Source organism: Amblyomma americanum, chromosome 2 (assembly GCF_052857255.1).
Source record: "Amblyomma americanum isolate KBUSLIRL-KWMA chromosome 2, ASM5285725v1, whole genome shotgun sequence".
NCBI classification, from domain to species: Eukaryota; Metazoa; Arthropoda; class Arachnida; order Ixodida; family Ixodidae; genus Amblyomma; species Amblyomma americanum.
The window spans coordinates 180,928,977-180,946,536 of NC_135498.1; the positions used below are offsets into that span (position 1 = coordinate 180,928,977).

The following is a 17,560-nucleotide window of genomic DNA, read 5'->3' on the forward strand; positions in this document are numbered from 1 at the left end:
CTAGGTTATTTCATTGGCAAAGACGGCACCCTGTGTCGGCGCACAAGGCCAACCAGGAAAGTGAGACCAGAGAAAACCGCTTTGGGAGAGAGTCGTCATACCTCGGTCGTGGACAGAAAGGGTTCTTCGCCCGTTTCACGATGCGCCATGCGCCGGTCATTTTGCCGTAGCGAAGACACGCAGGCGTGTGGAGCGTTTGTACTTTTGGAGTGGCATGCGACAGGATGTTAGAGACTACTGTGCGAAGTGTCATTCCTGTCTCGAAAGAAAAACACCCAAGGGACGAAGACCAGCTCCAATTCAGCCGTTCCCTGAGGTTTCGGCTCCCTTCGAGCGGACAGGTATGGACATAATGGGCCCATTGCCCACGACCACTTCCGGAAACAAGTACATTTTAGTATTTGTCGATCACCTTTCAAAATACGCGGAAGCGGTAGCACTCCCAGATCAGAAGGCAGACACGGTTGCAAGAGCATTTGTCGAACAGATCGTGCTCCGACGTGGACCCCCGAGGCAACTCTTGACAGATCGGGGAACGAACTTCGTGTCGCAGCTAATGAGGAGAGTTTGCGAGCTGCTTAAGATCGCTAAGAAGCAGACAACACCGTACCATCCGGCTTGCAACGGCGCGGTGGAGCGTATGAACCATACCGTGGCCGGGTTCCTGTCGCATTTTGTTTCGCGCGACCAGCGGGACTGGGACTTGTGGCTCCCGTATGCAATGTTTGCCTACAATTCCGCAGCACACGAGAGCACGGGCGAATCGCCATTCTTTCTTCTCTACGGCCGAGACCCGGACCAGCCTAGTGAAGTGCCAGAGGGCCCCCGTCGTGTCCCATACGCTTCACTGGACGACTATAAGGTTGAGCTAGAATCGCGCTTGCAAGTGGCAAAGGACATCGCAAAGGAGGCCTTAAAGAAAGCGGCGAAGCGCAGGAAGGAGGTGCACGATCGCAGTGCTAGAGACGCGCCGTTTGATGTGGGGGACAGCGTGTACATTGAAAACTGCCAAAGGCAGATTGGGCTAGCTCGTAAGTTCCAGACGAAGTGGAGAGGACCGTGCGAGGTTGTCGAAAAGCTTTCTACGGTAAACTTCAGAGTCCGAGACGTGAACCGGCGCTTGATAAGGATACACGAAAATCGCCTCAAGTCGGCACCGGTTCAGTATTCACGAAATGAGGAAAGGGAAAGCGCGGATTTTGATGGGGACAGAAGTGAAGCGGAGCGCGCAGATAGTTCGCAAGAAACACCCTCTCCTGCATTTGTTCGGCAGGCGCCAGAGGTGACGGCCGGAATGCCACCGGATTTACTTCATGCATTGCTAGAAGAAGAAGCGCGCGAGGTTGCCGCGCAGATAACGCCAGGAGAGGCTCCTGCCACGAGCCCTCGCGAGTCCCAAAGCAGACAAAGGGTGACAGACTTACTTAGTATGACTCATGAAGGCCGATATCCGCTGCGAAATCGGAAAGCTAAGTCGGACTAATGGCGTAAACAGAGCGGAGTTGTGAACTGGTTAGAATTGTGTAATGCCGCAGCTCATAACATTGCTATGTGCTTATGTGTTAAGTTATCGGAGTTGGTAGTTAAACCTTTCTGTCATTAAGTAACACCTTCACAGGAGAGCATGCGGAGCGCATGCAGAACCTGCCCTACTTCCTTTCGTTATCTATATTTTTGTCTGTGCCGTGATCGTGCTAGAAGTGGGAGCTCCTGTGTAACTGTGGTAAATTTATTTCGTCCTGTTTGGACTACAAAGGAGAGGCTTGGGTGCTGAGTTTCATGTTTATCTGTAAAAGAAGATCAGTGCTGCCCCTGGAGACGCCAGTTATGACAGCGGAGGCATATGGTTTTGTGCAGTGGTGTTGAGTGCAGCGAAAAGTGTTTTGTCGGACGCACTGTGCGAGGCGATTCAGAAAGACAAGGGGAGCTGCATGGACTCAAAAGTTCGGAGAACATTATTCTGGAGGGTGAGCGAGTGTGATGACCCCCCATAATGCGCAGGTCCACACGGGACGGAGAGGCAAAGAGACACCGTATGGCTCAGTTTAAACAAACAGATATATTCAATAATTAGACATGATTAAGATTATACATCAGAGGCTGGGGCGTCCGAGCTTACGTGCCGACGACTTCATGGGGACGATGGAGTGGCTCCGGAGTTGAGCTCGAACGGTTGCTGGCAGAAGCTGCACGCCGTCGGGCTTCGGCGCTGAAGGCCCCCTTGGCGAACGATGTCGTCCTGAGCGTCCTCTTCGGTACTCCTTGTCGATTTTTATATCCTCTTCTCCCCACACTCCCTAGGGTGAGGACGCCCACGCCGGAGGGGGGGGGGGGGGAGGCCTAAGGCTTTCACTTGGGCGCACAAACACTCCACCGCACTTATGGTCTCGCCCCCTCACGTGTTGAGTCCGAGGGAAAGAAGGTTTTCTTCGAGGTAGCGCATAGCGTCGGCTGTGGTAAGGCGCGCTCTGGCCCGCTGTCGGTTCTCGCGGGTCACCGGCCTCCGTTCTCCATCAATCACCTGTTCAAAAACGGAACTTTTGAGCCGCCCGCATTAACCTCTTCCTCAGAGAATGAGACTACTACCTTCCCTTTTCTCAAAAAATCCTGCCCTATTATACCTGACACTCCGTTTGGCAGAGACACCGTGTCCGGGCATACGTAGCAGGGGTGCTCCAATGCAATTCCGCCGAGAGAGAAGTGTAACCGGTAGAGTCCACTTATGCCAAGAGGATCTTCCGTTATGCCTACAAATTTGGTTGCCATACCACCAGACGCTTCCAACACTTCGCGGTCCCCCTTCCTTCGAAGCGTGTTAAAACTGCTCTCCTTAAGCAATGTCACCTTTGACCCCGTATCTATCAACAACTCCATGCAACAACCATTTAACTTGCAACGCACAACAGGGCATGCCTCGTCGGCCACACAAACTACCACCACCTCATCATCCACTGCTCCCTCCCCACGCTCCTCAGGCTGGGGAGAACTAGCTAGTTTTTTGTCTCGGTATCTGGAGCCCCGCTGTAGGCTTGCTTAGGGCGTGTCTCGCCTGCTTCTCTTTGTGGCTCCCCACGGCGCACGTTTTGGCAGAACGTGGCGATGTGTCCGCGACCCTGGCAAGCGAAGCATACGATTTCTTCAAAATCTCGCATACCGCGCCTGTAGCTTTGTGGCGGTCTCCGGTTTCCAGCGAATGGGCGCTGTTGAGCGCGCGCTTCAACCTGGCGTTCCACCTGCTGAGATAGCAGCTGTTCTAAGCGATCTAACCGCTCGGTCAAGAGAGCAACCTCAGGGCTGAGCACCGCTCTCTCCATGACGCGTACTCTCGGTGCGGCTGTCGTTAACGCCTCATTTCGTTCCTCATCCAATGCGGCCGCCACGGCTTGGTCGAAATTGCTCGGCTTGCGCGAGAGCACGAACCGGCGCACGGGGTCTTGCAGACCAGCCACGAACAAAGCGGTCATTTCCTCTTTAAGTAGATCCTCCGCATATTTCTTCCTTAGCTGGTCTCCTTCCTCCTCCCTGCTTAACGTATCGCGTGCTAGGCGCTGAAGCCGCGACGTAAACGTTCGCACGTCCTCCCCTACCATCTGTCCGGCGTCACGGAACCTCTGTACCCGCACGTGACGTGGTTCAGTGTCGAAATGCTCAAACGCGAGCTTCTTAAATTCCGCAAATGATTTTGTGGTTTTTACTTTTTTGTCTCGCCATGCAAAATCATGAGCAGCTCCTGCCATCTTACACCTCGCCATTCCCAGCATTTGAGCATCGCACCATCCTCCCATTTTCCCAATCTCTTCTAGCATGGAAAAGAAATCGCAGATTGGAACCCCTGTCTTATCACGTAAGCTCGGACGCCCCAGCCTCTGATGTATAATCTTAATCATGTGTAATTATTGAATATATCTGTTTGTTTAAACTGAGCCATACGGTGTCTCTTTGCCTCTCCGTCCCGTGTGGACCTGCGCATTATGGGGGGTCATCACAACTGACATCGCACAGCACACGGGCGCCTTAGCGTTTTTCCTCCATAAAAACGCAGCCGCCGCGGTCGGATTCGAACCTGGAAACTCCGGAGTAATAATTGGTTTTTGGGGAAAGGAAATGGCACAGTATCTGTCTCATATATCTTTGGACACCTGAACCGCGCCGTAAGGGAAGGGATAAAGGAGGGAGTGAAAGAATAAAGGAAGAATAGGTGCCGTAGTGGAGGGCTCCGGAATAATTTCGACCACCTGGGGATCTTTAACGTGCGCTGACATCGCACAGCACACGGGCGCCTTAGCGTTTTTCCTCCATAAAAACGCAGCCGCCGCGGTCGGGTTCGAACCCGGGAACTCCGGATCAGTAGTCTAGCGCCCTAACCACTGAGCCACCGCGCAAAAATTCAAAACTACTCTATCATCTATGAATGCAGAATTAAGGCCATATAAATTTTGGGCTATATTTTCGCGGGCCTCCTGCATCTTTGGCAGCTTATACTTTGGCCTTGCTATGATAAATATGTTTTAGAAGAGTGTTACTTGAAGTACTCCAGCTGCTGAAGTAGATATACGGGCAGGAATTAGACCGAAGGCCGCCGCGGCGGCTCAGTGACTGTGGTGCTCGGCTACTGACCCGAAAGACGCCGGTTCGATCCCGGCCGCGGCGGTCGATTTTTGATGGAGACGAAATGCAAGAGGCCAGTGTACTAGGAGAGGCCAGTGTACTAGGAGATTCCAGTGCACGTTACAGAACCCCAGGTGGTCGAAATTTCCGGAGCCCTTCACTACGGCATCCCTCAAAGCCTTATTCGCTTTGGGACGTTAAACCCCATAAAAAAAGAAATTAAACTTATTCACATTTTTGTGCCCTGTATTACATGCAACGTCGGACGTTAATGGGTTAGCATAGAGAATTATATTTGTAAAAATAATAGCAGGGAGAAGCAGATGGTGTTTCCACAGGGGGAAAAAAAAGTGCCGTGACCAGCAGTGATCTCCATCCGGGCGCCGAGGGCACTGCCGCAGCTGCCATCCCGCCTGCATGAACCGGTCGAACCGGTTCTGCGCTGCAAGCAGGGAAGGGGAGCGCGGCGAGGAATCTCCGGAGGACCCCTCTGGACCAATACCACCTAGATAACTAGCTAGTCTATGTGGTATTGTCTGGACGCCCGGAGACACGAGCAACGTGAATGATTTTCGTCGCTTGAAATTCGGAAATCTTGGCTATCTGCGTTTCTTCTTCTCCCGTGCACGCTAGCCAGGCTCCAAATTTCCGAATACGAAAATCACTAATAATAAGTTCTCGTGCTATTTGCATTTCCTTCTGAACACGTTTCTTCCTGAGGGAACTTCGGTTTTAGAATTAGGACGACGTAAGCAGGTTCCCACTGGATATTTAAGATTTTCTGCGCGATCACACACACTGTCTTTAAAATATCGCGTCACTAATTGGCGGCTAATCAGCGCCAGCGCGCCGGCTGCGAGCTGTTCGAGATATACGGGTGTTTCAGTGAACACTTTCAAAATTTTTCCACTATAGGTTTTTGGGGTAAAAATATGGCTTTTGCTGCATAGTATTGCCAGTGTTGGCGGACACCAGAAAACCGGTGAATCGTCTTAAGCAGTAAGTTGGTTAACTAACTTTTAATTAACTTTTTAACTAGTACAGTTAGGCGCCAATAGTCGCAACTAGAGATTTGTTCCGGTAGTTAGTAATGCCCATATCAGTTTTTAGAATTTCGAAAATGCGATTACCCTCGCCGCTGTGGCTCGACAAAATTTGGCTACATCGTGCGGAAATATATGCGCTTTCGAAAGCATGCAGGCAAAGCAACCGCTCCAGTGCACGTAAGTAGCTCGAAAAAGTCAAATTTTGTCGAGCCACAGCGCCAAGGGTAATCGCGTTTTCGACATTCTAAAAACCGATATGGCTATTACTGACAACCGGCTACAAGTCTCGAAATGCAACTAGGCGCCTAAATCTACTAGTTAAAAAGCTAATCATTAAAAATGACTACTTAAGACGAGTCACCGGTTCTCTGGTGTCCGCCAACACTGGCAATACTATGCCGCAAAAGCCATGTTTTTAACGCAAAAAGCCTTTTGTCGAAAATTTTTGAAAATGTTCGCTGAAACACCCGGTATGTGAGCGCTCGGTCAACCATGCAGGCCCAACGAACCGCCGGCCTCTCGGGCCGAACAGCAGTGGCTCTCTTGACGTCTGGTTGACCTAGATGGCCGGTCCGGAGTAGGGGACCGAGTTGATGCCAATGCGCCTGGCTCCTCACGTCCGCCGTACTATTGAACTCTATAGTTCACTTTACCCCGCGCACTTGCCAAGCTTCGGCGAGCCAATTAAATCGGCATCTTTCCGGTGCGAGAAGTTCTTAGTTTGGTTTTTGGACAATGCATTAAAATATAAAAAATCGCCCTTGCGCGTGTCACATTCTTTTGTTCATTGCACTTCCAGTGTCTAATTCTCATCCCAGCCATATAATTAATTGTCAGGTACACATCTGATGCCCTGCCGGTTTCATTGAAAGCTGCTTTTACACGATGTAAGTCCGTACGATGCAACTAAACTGAAAAATATGCGATAAATGTCGTTCTGACTTGAAATAGATTAGAAGCGTAGCAAGTCAAGCTGATTTTTTTTTTTTTTCAGTTTCTTCGAACTAATTATGGCGCTCGCTTGTGCGGACATTCAAGTGAGCCGTGTTGCAACAGCTCATTTTTAGTTTGCATACTAACATCACACAGAGAACGAAACAAGGCATTAACATAGTGGAATAGAAAATCCCTCTACATTCGTATTTATTGAGCCCCGAAACTATTTGAACACCTTAGTTTGGACGGGTTGGAGACTGCGCAGAATGTCGCTCCAGAGCCGAACCGGAACTGAACCCAAAGGCTTGACCAAAACAAGAACCGAATCTGAAAGCAAAAAAATTACAAATTGATACTCTGTTTTTGAAGCACGAACCCTACTATTATAAATTTTTGTCCATTTGTTGATTTTTGTATTATTTTACGCGCATTATGATGTCACCTTGACTTGCTTGTGGCACGGTCCACGATGAATTCGTTCATTGCAATGCCGTTGGAGGGCGACAGTATCGCAAGAAAGCGTTCATTTTTGGAAGAAGATCGCGGTAGCGCCCGAGCGTTGTCGGATTGATCGATGCGAAATCAGAACAGCGCGCTCTGATCAAAAGAAGCACCACCCGCAAGCGGACGAGCAAGTGACGACAGCGCTAGCCCTGCGCGCGTCACTTCTCAACCGCGTGCCGCAGCGCCACAACCACGCTTAACTCCTGGTTCGTCCGCCGCATGCAACGTCACTAGCGTTTGGCGCTGCGCATCAACCAATGTACCCTTTTGGTTGACTAGCAGCGCTAAGTATACGAAAGCTGGCGCACAGCGGCGAACATGAAAACTAGCCCTCGTGTTTGCCTTGTCGTAAGGGGCATCGTAGTGGAGCACGCTGCTGAGCTGCGTTTTGAGTTTGAGCGGTTTGAGTAGGATAGGCCGGAAAGGCAGCAGCGGGAAAGCAGCGCTCGCCGAAGGATGCTGCTGGATGCTCGGGTGCATTGTGGGAAAGCCGATGCAGACGCTCGTCTGCGCACGATGGCGGACGTCCAGTCGATATAGGGACCTTTTTTTTTATTTCTCTTACCGCTAGCGATGGCCCTTTAGCGAAGCTGCTCGTGACCGGAACCTTTAGACATGAAACAGTGGAAATTCCTGGTGTGGATATTCTGTACCGGTGAGTGAAGACTGAAAGCTGCACGTTTCCCTCCCTTCGACGCGCGCGAGGTGCGGTTTTGCTTTGCGCGTTCCGAGACAGCGAACGGGTTGTTTGCATGGGCGTTCCTCGCGCGCGCACTGGAAGCGTCGTAGCCTCGCTCCGCAGAAACACTGGGAAGACCGCGAGCGAATGCCGCGAACAACAGCGACAACGGCCTGGGTACAGGGATCCAGTTGTACCCTTTGTGTAAGCGGCAGCGGTAGAGCCGACGAAGGCGCGGCAGGTGCCAATGTTTTCGCTCCACCGACGTGACTGGCATGTCGTTCGGGCTAACTTCGCCGCGAGCTGCTCATAGCGTTCAAGGATAATTCGCCGAATTTCTCGCGATCGAGCTCCCTAATTCTATATGCACGCGTCGATCGGTACGCGTGCGAGACGATCGCCTTCGATCGCGACTTGCCGTTCTTGAGATACGTTTTGCTTTTGACATGTGCTTTGACCGCGCGCCTGCATGCGCCTTCCATTGCTGCGGCCCGCCCGGCGCGCTTTATGCGAGTCGGTCGGCGTTCACGATACAATAATCACGCTTGCTGCTGCCTGAAGCGTGTTAGGTCTACCGATGTTTGCGTATTACTCGCTGTTCGCGACGGGAGTCGGTTGCATCCGTAACGTTGACAGCTCCGGCTCTCGGGCCCTCGAATCCCGCGTGTTGCGGCGGCGAGCGCTAACAGCCGCGTTGTGCTAACATACTACCGTCCCTCGGGTTGGGCGCGGTAGGTGACACATGCCGCAACCCGGCGTCGCTAGCTGCCGGTCCTAGCTGTCAGATTGGTGCGGCTTTTTCCCTTCTTCGGGCTCCCAAAAATAGGGTGGCCATTTTTAAAGGAAGCGTGGGGTGGGGGAGGGTGCGCGCGTATAGTGGCGGAGCGCACTTGCGGGCTTCGCTCGCCGCCGGAAGGATTTATGGGTTTATTGCGGCGCGCGGGCAGCTCGGCGTCAGCGCTTGTCCCTGACTCGAGCAATTTGGAGCAGCTGTCCTTTGTGGGCGGCAGGCGATGCGGTACATGCGTCGGCCGCCCCGAAATCGCGGTATTCATCCCATCGGTGCATGCATGATGCTCCGCGTCGAGTCGTGTTGCTCGAAAGAGGAATTGTGAACACGCGTGCCAAGTCTCTCTTCCGGTGGAGCGGTCAATGTAGGTTAAGTGGCATCAAACTCCCCGTTACCATCTATATGTGGGAAAAGTAGTTGAGTGCAGCGCCAGCTAGTATATCTTAATATTCTTTATAAATTGCGACACACGCGTACGTGTCCTCGCTTGTTAAAATTGCCACTTTTGTCGACACCAGCGAAGATAAGTGCTCATTTGTCCTCACATTAACTTGAAGTGACTGCAATAAACACAATCGTCATATCGTTTGGTTTGTTTGGAAAATGAAGTAACAATGTTTTTCAGCCTTTCTCAAAGTTCAGTATTAATTTAGTTGTCCAGTTTTTGTAAAATGCTTCTCCCTTGACATGAATGCGCTGTAGAAGTGGCAGACACAAGCACTTCTGTTTGATATGGCAGGGTTAATTTATGTAAAATTTATAAGGTAATGGGTTTGTATTTATCTTATATCATATCATATTGCTATCATATCATATTGCTTGCTGTTTTCTGCAGTAAACAAATGTTTACATGCATTGTGACCAGACTCGGGAATTTTGAAGAAATTGTCCTTCGGGCTGCTTGGTACAAAGCTCAGCCTTATGTCATCAAAAGTTGTGTGAAAGTGTATCAACTCTAAGGTCGAACCTGTGTGATATATCTTCATCAGCATGTTTGCAAGATAACCAAGCCATGCGTGCACATTCCTCGGGATTGCCTGACATTCTTTTTTGCTTATATTCGTTGCAACTTATGTAAGCATGCATGGTCAAATGTTTAGTGGAATCCCCCAAGGTGGAGTAAAATTGCAATAAGGGTGCAATTACTCATTGACATCCACCAAAGTGCAGCCATACGGCTACAAAGGAAGGCTATGCAGCTTCCACAGACTCTTTGCACTTAAAGAAAAATTCGTCCTGGTCTGGGGTTCGAACCTGGGACCATCACTACACCGGAGCAGTCGCTCTACCAACTGAGCTAACTGGGACGCCAAGCTTATGGTGAGAGCGAATTGATCAATAACTCAAAGTGGGAACAGTGTTGGTCAAATGTTTAGGGGAATCCCCCAAGGTGGAGTAGATTTGTAATAAGTGAGTAGTTACTCATTGCCATCCACCCAAGCGCAGCCATAAGGTAAAGGAAAGCTATACAGCTATAAGTGTTTCAGTAATAGTTCTTGGTTTATAATTCATCTATAAAAAGAAGCTTCATGTAGCTGTGCACACTAGTGTATATATATATCAAACGGGTGATATATGAATATCATCCTAAGTGTAGTGATTCCAATTAATGACTGGGAAAACCATGGGGCATCATTTGCTGTATCATGGGAAATGGTGCTGTAGAGTGTTTTAGGATCACTTAACTTTTCTTTAGTGCCTTTGGAATAGGTTACATCTGCCTATCCTTTCTTTCATTGTGTCGCTGCTTTTTTATGCTGTGCATATTGCAGTTTCTTGCACTTAGAAGGTCATTGCGCCGAAATTTAGCAATGACTACACAGCTAGCCGTGCTCATCAAAAATGATTTGTGCGTTTAGTTTCATAAAGGCTTCTCAGTTGTGTACTTCAAGTGCACCATGCATTTTTTGAAGTATCAGCCATTCACACTTATATAGCGAGAGCATGCAGATTAAAGGTCAGGTAGATTTTTTAGCAGCAGCTCGCTGACGCAAGCCACCTACGCAATTTTGAATTGAATCAGCATGTTGCAGATTATCAGTAGTAATTAATTACATTGAGTTAGCTTGTCTTAATGCCATAGTGAAGGTGTTTTGTGGGCCACTGTAGCAGATCTTAAAAAAAACTGGACTTGTGCGATCACACAGTCGGCGTTCACTGACATTATTTCATGCTGATTTTTTTCGTACGTAGCCAGGTTAACCTTTATTGATTAACCAAGATGATGACTGATGAACCAGCAGTGTAACCTGCTGCTGGTTTCCAGTTTGTGCGGTTTGTTCAACTTGTTTTGTCTTGTTCACTCGCTTTTGTGTGACCTAGATAATATTCATGTGAGCCAGAAGGAACTTTTTTTCTTTGCTTTATGGAGAGGTCAGCGCCTGCTCCTTTGGAAAAGTGCCAGCAGACAGCGCAGAGTGCAGTACAAGGACAGACAGCACAATGTTTTGCTGCGTTTGTGCAGTTATAGTTGAGGGACAGTGATGGTTAAGTGTGCGAGACCTCTACACAAACAGCACTGAGCTCGTCTCTGCTGGGTTCTGCTTGGAATGTTGTCCTCATGGCACTGAGTTGTGTAAGGTTCTGTGATCCCTGCCAATGAGAAAAGGGTGCTTGAGAAACATGATTTGATTCCCTGTTGTGTTCAGTTGGTTGCAGTAGGGCTTTTGAAACTCTTTTTTGAATCATTTGAAACAGACCTTAGGTATCACTCACCAACGAAAAAGGAAGAATGATCGAGTCTTCCATGCATCTCTTCATCTAGTACACTGTAAGCGTTCATTGGGTGCTTCCAATTCACTTATCTATTTCTTGGTGTGATGCCTTTCTAAAGGAATAAAGACACCAAATTTTAGTTGTGTGTTCTTTGTTTGGAATGATGCACCTTACACTAAAAAACATTGGTAGCCACTTGGATTGAGCCAACAAATGGTAAATAATTTGTACCTGAATTTTTTTTCCCTTAATTATGTTCTTTCTATTTCAGTTTCAATGGCCAAATGGTGGCCATTGTAACTGAAACAGAGCAAGAGAGAAAAAAAATTGCATTATAAATTTTTCAGCTGGCACATGTGACTTCCACTCCGTATGTAATGTATATATAATGTTATTACGTGATGGCAAGCCGATGAAGACAGAAAGGACAACATCACAGATGGTGATGGCATGATTTAAAGGAGTATGGACACCTAGTTTTGGTGGCATGTTTTATTCTTTGCAATAATGGGGAAGACATTACTATGCATGGGTCACCACAGGGTATTTGCCTTCGATCACTAAATAATTTATAATTGAATTTTTCTCTCATGCTGTTTCGGTTTCTGTTTCAACAGCTCTTTGACAGCAAAGTTCCGTATAGGTCACTCGAGGCATGGAAAACGGCAATACAATCGCTGCTTTTTCATTTACTGTCATTCCAGCTCTGGAGGCAGGCTGGCCTTAGCGGTGTAATGTGTTAATATGACGAAGTGGCAATTATAACACAGTTTTTTCATGCCTAACATAGCCTATACGCAACTTTGACATCACAGCCATCGTTTGGCTGTTGAAACCAAAACAGCATGACAGAGAAATTCAATTATAAACTATTTAGCGCTCATAGGTGAACACCATATGGTAATCCATGTGTATACTGATGGTTTACGCAACTGCTGTGGTGGCTCGCTGGTTATAGTGCTTGGCTGCTGTCCGGAATGGTGAGGGTTCGATCCTGCTGCAGTGGTTGCATTTTGATGGAGGCGAATGCTAGGGACCTTTGTACCGTGCGATGTCATTGCGCGTTAAAGAACCCTCCGCTATGGTGACTCCCTCATAGCTTGAGCCCCTTTGGGATGTTAAACCCTGTTAACCTTAAACCAACTAATTCCTTACACATCATTGCAAAGAAGTAAAAGACACCCGAAAATTAGATGCCTGTACACCTTTAAGATATTCTGTCGACTATAAACTTGACATAATAAGTGCATACATCTGAAGTATACCTCATATACACAGCATAGGCAGCCTGTAAATGGTAGATTACACATATTCTGTGCTCTATATATATTAATTGCATATTGTAAACTGCATTCACACAAAATCTCGAGTACAAGTTCAAATGTTGTTAAAGTGCATGGCAGGATCAAGGTGGGCAGCAACTGCACTTCCACAATCATTGTGTTGAAGGTTCTGTGCATTGTTCTCTGCTGGTTTTCCAACGAGCATCGCTTACAACAAGAAGAGACTGGAAGCTGCATGCTACAGTTCTCTTGGAGTCTTGGATATCCAAAAGGGTCCTCTTGCTCAGGAACTGTAGTGGAATCTAGTTGTCTGTCCCTTGATGGGCTCAGCCTTCATGGGGCAAAGTGCATTCATCCACATCATGGAGTTCAAGCCAAGAGGCTTCCATTGCTGTGACACAGTCTGCAGCCACTTTGGCTTTGGCCAAGCTGTGCAGTGATTGGTTATTATTCCTGTCCAGCCACTGCAAATTCTGCCTTTTGTGATTCCCTCCATGGGCGCTCTTGCCTCTTCAAATCAAGCTATTAATACCAGCAATCGGTGCAAAGAACCGCATGCCACTGGCTACAATACTTCTAGCTGCTCCGAGCTACAAAGCCAAAAAGTGCTCACAAGACACCCAAATCTTCGCAGAACGCTTTCCTTTCTAATGGAGAGTTTCACTTGTGGTTTCTATTGGCTCTTTGTAGGCCAAATATCTGCCAACTTCAATGAGCAGTATCCCCTTAATGGCAGAGCTGCACAGTATCAAAAAAGCAGTCTTATATTCCTGAAGCATATTTTTTGTAACGGGGGCTTAGGTCAGCGCTCAGGCGGCGGTGAAACAACGGCGGCAGCAGAGTCTCTGGTCTGGCCAGGTCAGCAGGCTCTCGCTCTGAGCGATGGCAGTGCGGCCAATGCCCTTCTTCTTCTTCTTTACAATGGCCCCGGGGAGAAAAGCAGCCAGGATGGCTGCTTTTCTAACGGCGCCAACAATGATGCTGACAATGGTGCCAACAACACAACGGGGTCGTAGTACGGCTTGAGTGGTTGGACATGCACAGTCTCGTGACCACGTCGGTGGATATCGGAAGACGATGCGAGGGGCCCAATAATGTAGTTAGCTGAGGATGTGCGCTCTAGGACATGGTAAAGGCCATGGTATCTCGAAAGTAGTGTCTTTGAGAGGCCAGGAGCAGTGGAAAAGATTCACAGCCAGACGAGTGAACCAGGCGGGAAATCCGGATCAAGCTGACCTTTGTCATGGCGGTGTTTTTGGTGCCCCTGAGTGTCTGCCGTGAGTGACCATGCAATCTGGTGGCAGTCTCCTGCGTGCTGGGCAGCTGCAGAAACAGTTGTACACTCAGATGAGGCAGGGGGTATGGGAGAACTGTGTCAATAGGATGGATGCTGGCTGTAGAGCAGAAAAATGGGGAGAAATTGGTTGTGGGCTGGATAGCAGTGTAGTAGGCGTACTTAATATAGGGTAAAGCGAGGTCCCAGTTCGTGTGGTTGGCAGCAACGTACATAGCCAGCAGAGTGCGATTAAATCGTTTAGTTAGACCTTTGGTTTGCGGATGGTAGGCTGTACAAGTCTGATGAATTATATTGCACTCGGTGAGTAGAGTTTTAATGACGTCAGACAAGAAGACACGTCCTCTGTCACTGAGGAGTTCACGAGGAGAACCGTGGCGAAGAAAAAAGCGCTGCAAAATGAAGGACACCACTTCACGAGGTGTAGCAGCCGGGAGCGCGGCAGTTTCTGCATACCGTGACAGGTGATTAATGGCAACAATGACCCAGTGGTTGCCAGCAGTGGTGTACGGCAGAGGACCGTATAAATCTATGCCAACATGGTCGAAAGGGGAGAGGCGGACAGTGTAGTGGCTGCAACTCTCCAGCAGAGCGATAAGTCATCTGTGCGGACTGTAAAGCAACTGTACAAAGCCTGTTTGTATCGTTTAGAACAAATCATTAGCCAGTCTCCCGATCCATCGAGCACTTACATCACTTGACCAGCATTGTAAGCCACCATGTTAAACATTCTAGTAGATCTGAGGAATGAAAAAGCTGACAGAGCACCCTGCAGAGGTCTTCAGTACTGGAGTTGAAAAACTTTCTTCACAAAATCGGGTGCATCACTAATGGCAAAGATATATCCTTATGAATAAATTACCTTTGGGCCTTAATTATCAGTATATTATTACATTTCTGTGCATTCGATTTATCCGCTCCAGAAATCAAGACTTTCTCACTGCCTGGGCTCCCTCTAGCAGCATTGACTTAGTCTGAATGCTGCATTCACCAGTAGGTCCAGGTACCACTTGGGGCAATCCATCAGTCCACACTGCGACTACTGTGGCTGTTTTGAAACTGTGCCGCTCATTTTGTTGCAATGCCCAGTTTATATAGGTGAGCGGACATTCTTGCACCAATGTTACTAACAGTGAACTGCTTAAGAGGGCACTGAGGTGAACTCCATTCAATTGTGAAATTTAGTAAACACTCATTCTGTGGCCCTTTCTGGTTATATTGACGTTTGGCCGGCAGAAAATGATTCATTTATTGCTGAGAAAGATGAGTTTAAAAATTTTCCCACCACTCGATTTAAACTCATTGCATCTACACTGTAAAGGACTCTCTGGTCACAGCCTTGAAGTGAATGGAGATTAGCCCATCCTTTGGGATCCGCACGGAAAAAACTGTGTAGACATACGTAATTTACCTGCAAAATCGGTCTGCGATAGCAACAATTGTAATAATGCGATAGCTTTAAGGCTCCCGTTCTGCAGAAAATCCAGTGTCGGCATCATAGGCGTTGTGATCGAAAAATCCCCAGAGAAACAACTTTGGTGGACCCCAGAGGTCACGTGACCTTGTGGCGTCATCACAACCCACTGGATTGTGAGCAAGCTGACCACCGTGGCAGGTGGAAGTTGGTCATGTAAGGTTGCCCGGGAACCTGGGTCGCACAAGCCCCACCGCTGGGAGCACCTGCCATTGCAGGGCTGTGGCACATCACTTCATCACTTGCACCACTGCTCCAGGAGTGGTATGAGAACTCCTAGCAATCTGTGAATGTAACGTAGAGAATGACCAATTCCACATATGTCTGGACATTAGCCCATTAACGCTATCGCGTCATACCCTCAATGCGGAGCATAATTTTCCCCTCGAATTTTTTCATTTGTGACCTTTCCTTGCTTACAAAATCTCTGTTTTCAGTTAAAGTAACATCCTTGTGATTAGAACGCGGTAAACTATTGATACCGGCAAGCTTTACTTTGTCGTCAGTATCTCTTAAACTCCCTGGCTCTGCTCTTCACAGCAGTACTGCATTGAACCTTTCGTTTGCCTCTGTGCTAGACATTGGACTTATGGACAATCTTTGAAATCTTTTGTGCTTCCCTTGAAATGTAATCACCCCAGTTCATTTATCCTCTCTTTTTTCGGGCTTTTTTTTTTTTCAGCTATGTTCTGCACCCTTCTGTTAGTGTCTTTCTCTCTCTAAAGCTTTCTCCCTAACGCTCCTCTCGATTTCACTCGCTGGCTAAATTCTCTGTTTTATCTATTAAAGAGCCGTTTTGCTCTCCTGTGCACTGTGTTAACTATGTCAGAACTGATCTGTTAGTTTTTACACCTTTGTCAGACCTATGGCCATGTTGGAGAGATCTTGAGGTCAGCTACCTTGCACAATGATAACTCCTTCACCATGGCGGCTCAACTGGTTTAAGGGGCGGAAGTCAGGTTGGGGACTTGTGTAATCAGGGGAATGTCATGCATCTTTCTTGTACACTGCTACCATGTAAAATGGTAAAAGGATGAAGCATGCCTCAGCTACATATGTCAGCCACGACGACAGGTGAAGCACAGGTGTGCCAAGCTGCTGCCTGCCACGTGTATGCAGGGCGCACAGCTTGAAGTCTCCACTGGTGTACCCGACTTCTGCCTGCAGGACACGCTATGCCACTACACTACCATGGTGAAGGAGCTTTTTCTTAGCAGTATGGCTGTCTTTCAAATTTCTGCAACCTGTCTGTAAGCATCATATGAATAGACTGCTCCCGGCCGACATCATCAGCACACATGCATCTGATCCGATCGGCAAAAGATGCTGCATAACCAAGGGGGCTATAATAGGAAGAAGAATGGCTGCGAGGCGAAGCAAGGTGTCTCCAGTCAGGAGAATATAGGCGGCAAGGGAGTGGTTACGCAAAACTGGTTCAGAAGCGAAAGTGGTTGGTTTTGCCCATCGCAAACACCACTTTTACGTCTCGTTCGCACCCGGGAGAGGTTTGTTATTGCCTCATACATCCATGCAAGAATTGATAACTGGTCACATTGTGTTAATCTAGGTGTTCAAAGAGGAAGTGGTAGTTACATGCAAAACTGACTGCTACTTGAGCTTGTATTTGGTGTCTGATTAGTAAATGCGGCATTAACAGAACACTGCAGCTGAACCTGTTTGTACCGTACTGGACACAAATGAGTAAATAACCACATAATTCATACCTCACTAGGCCGGTAGAGTTCCCACCGCCACATATGGGTACTGCTCTTGACTGGTGTAAGAATTAGCGAAGGTTATCTAAGTTATGTGGGTGTAAAAGAACACATATCTCCTTTGTTGTGTATAGACTATTTCTTGATTCTCAATTATTGTGTGCATGCTCACAAATAAATACTATTTCATGTACCACAAATGTTATATGCATGTTGGTTGTATATATAGTTGCGTCATGGACACTTAGGAAAACTTTCTCAAACCTCCACCAAGCATCCTAAATGTCCAGAAGCATCTCGTCCTTTCTACATCATGGACATTTTTTAGTGCACTTAAAGCATTGGATCTACCAAACGTCCACAGAGTGCATCGTTTGAGACATTCAGTAGATGTTGGTGGTTGACCATGCAGTGGTGAGTGACGAGAGTGCCACCAATTTGAGGATTTCCACGCTGAGTCGCCTAAACGTGTTTCCTTTTTTTTTGCTTCTGCCTGGATTCTGAGTTCACATAGTT

The 17,560-nt window shown here is 48.0% G+C and overlaps 1 protein-coding gene across 2 annotated transcripts in view; it reads left to right on the top strand.

Annotated features, from left to right (window-relative positions):
- Positions 1-7,422: 7,422 nt before the first annotated feature.
- The window catches only part of dtn (transmembrane protein 132C dtn), an 87,410-nt gene continuing 77,272 nt past the window's right edge, over positions 7,423-17,560 (top strand). Inside the window, exon 1 of one of the 2 annotated variants that reach the window (XM_077655549.1) lies at positions 7,423-7,749. In XM_077655549.1, coding sequence (XP_077511675.1) covers positions 7,710-7,749 — 40 coding nt within the window. In that variant the 5' untranslated portion in view covers positions 7,423-7,709. Of the gene's footprint in view, positions 7,750-16,486; positions 16,524-17,560 lie in introns of those variants that run through there. The other variant, XM_077655550.1, reaches the window with a different exon arrangement.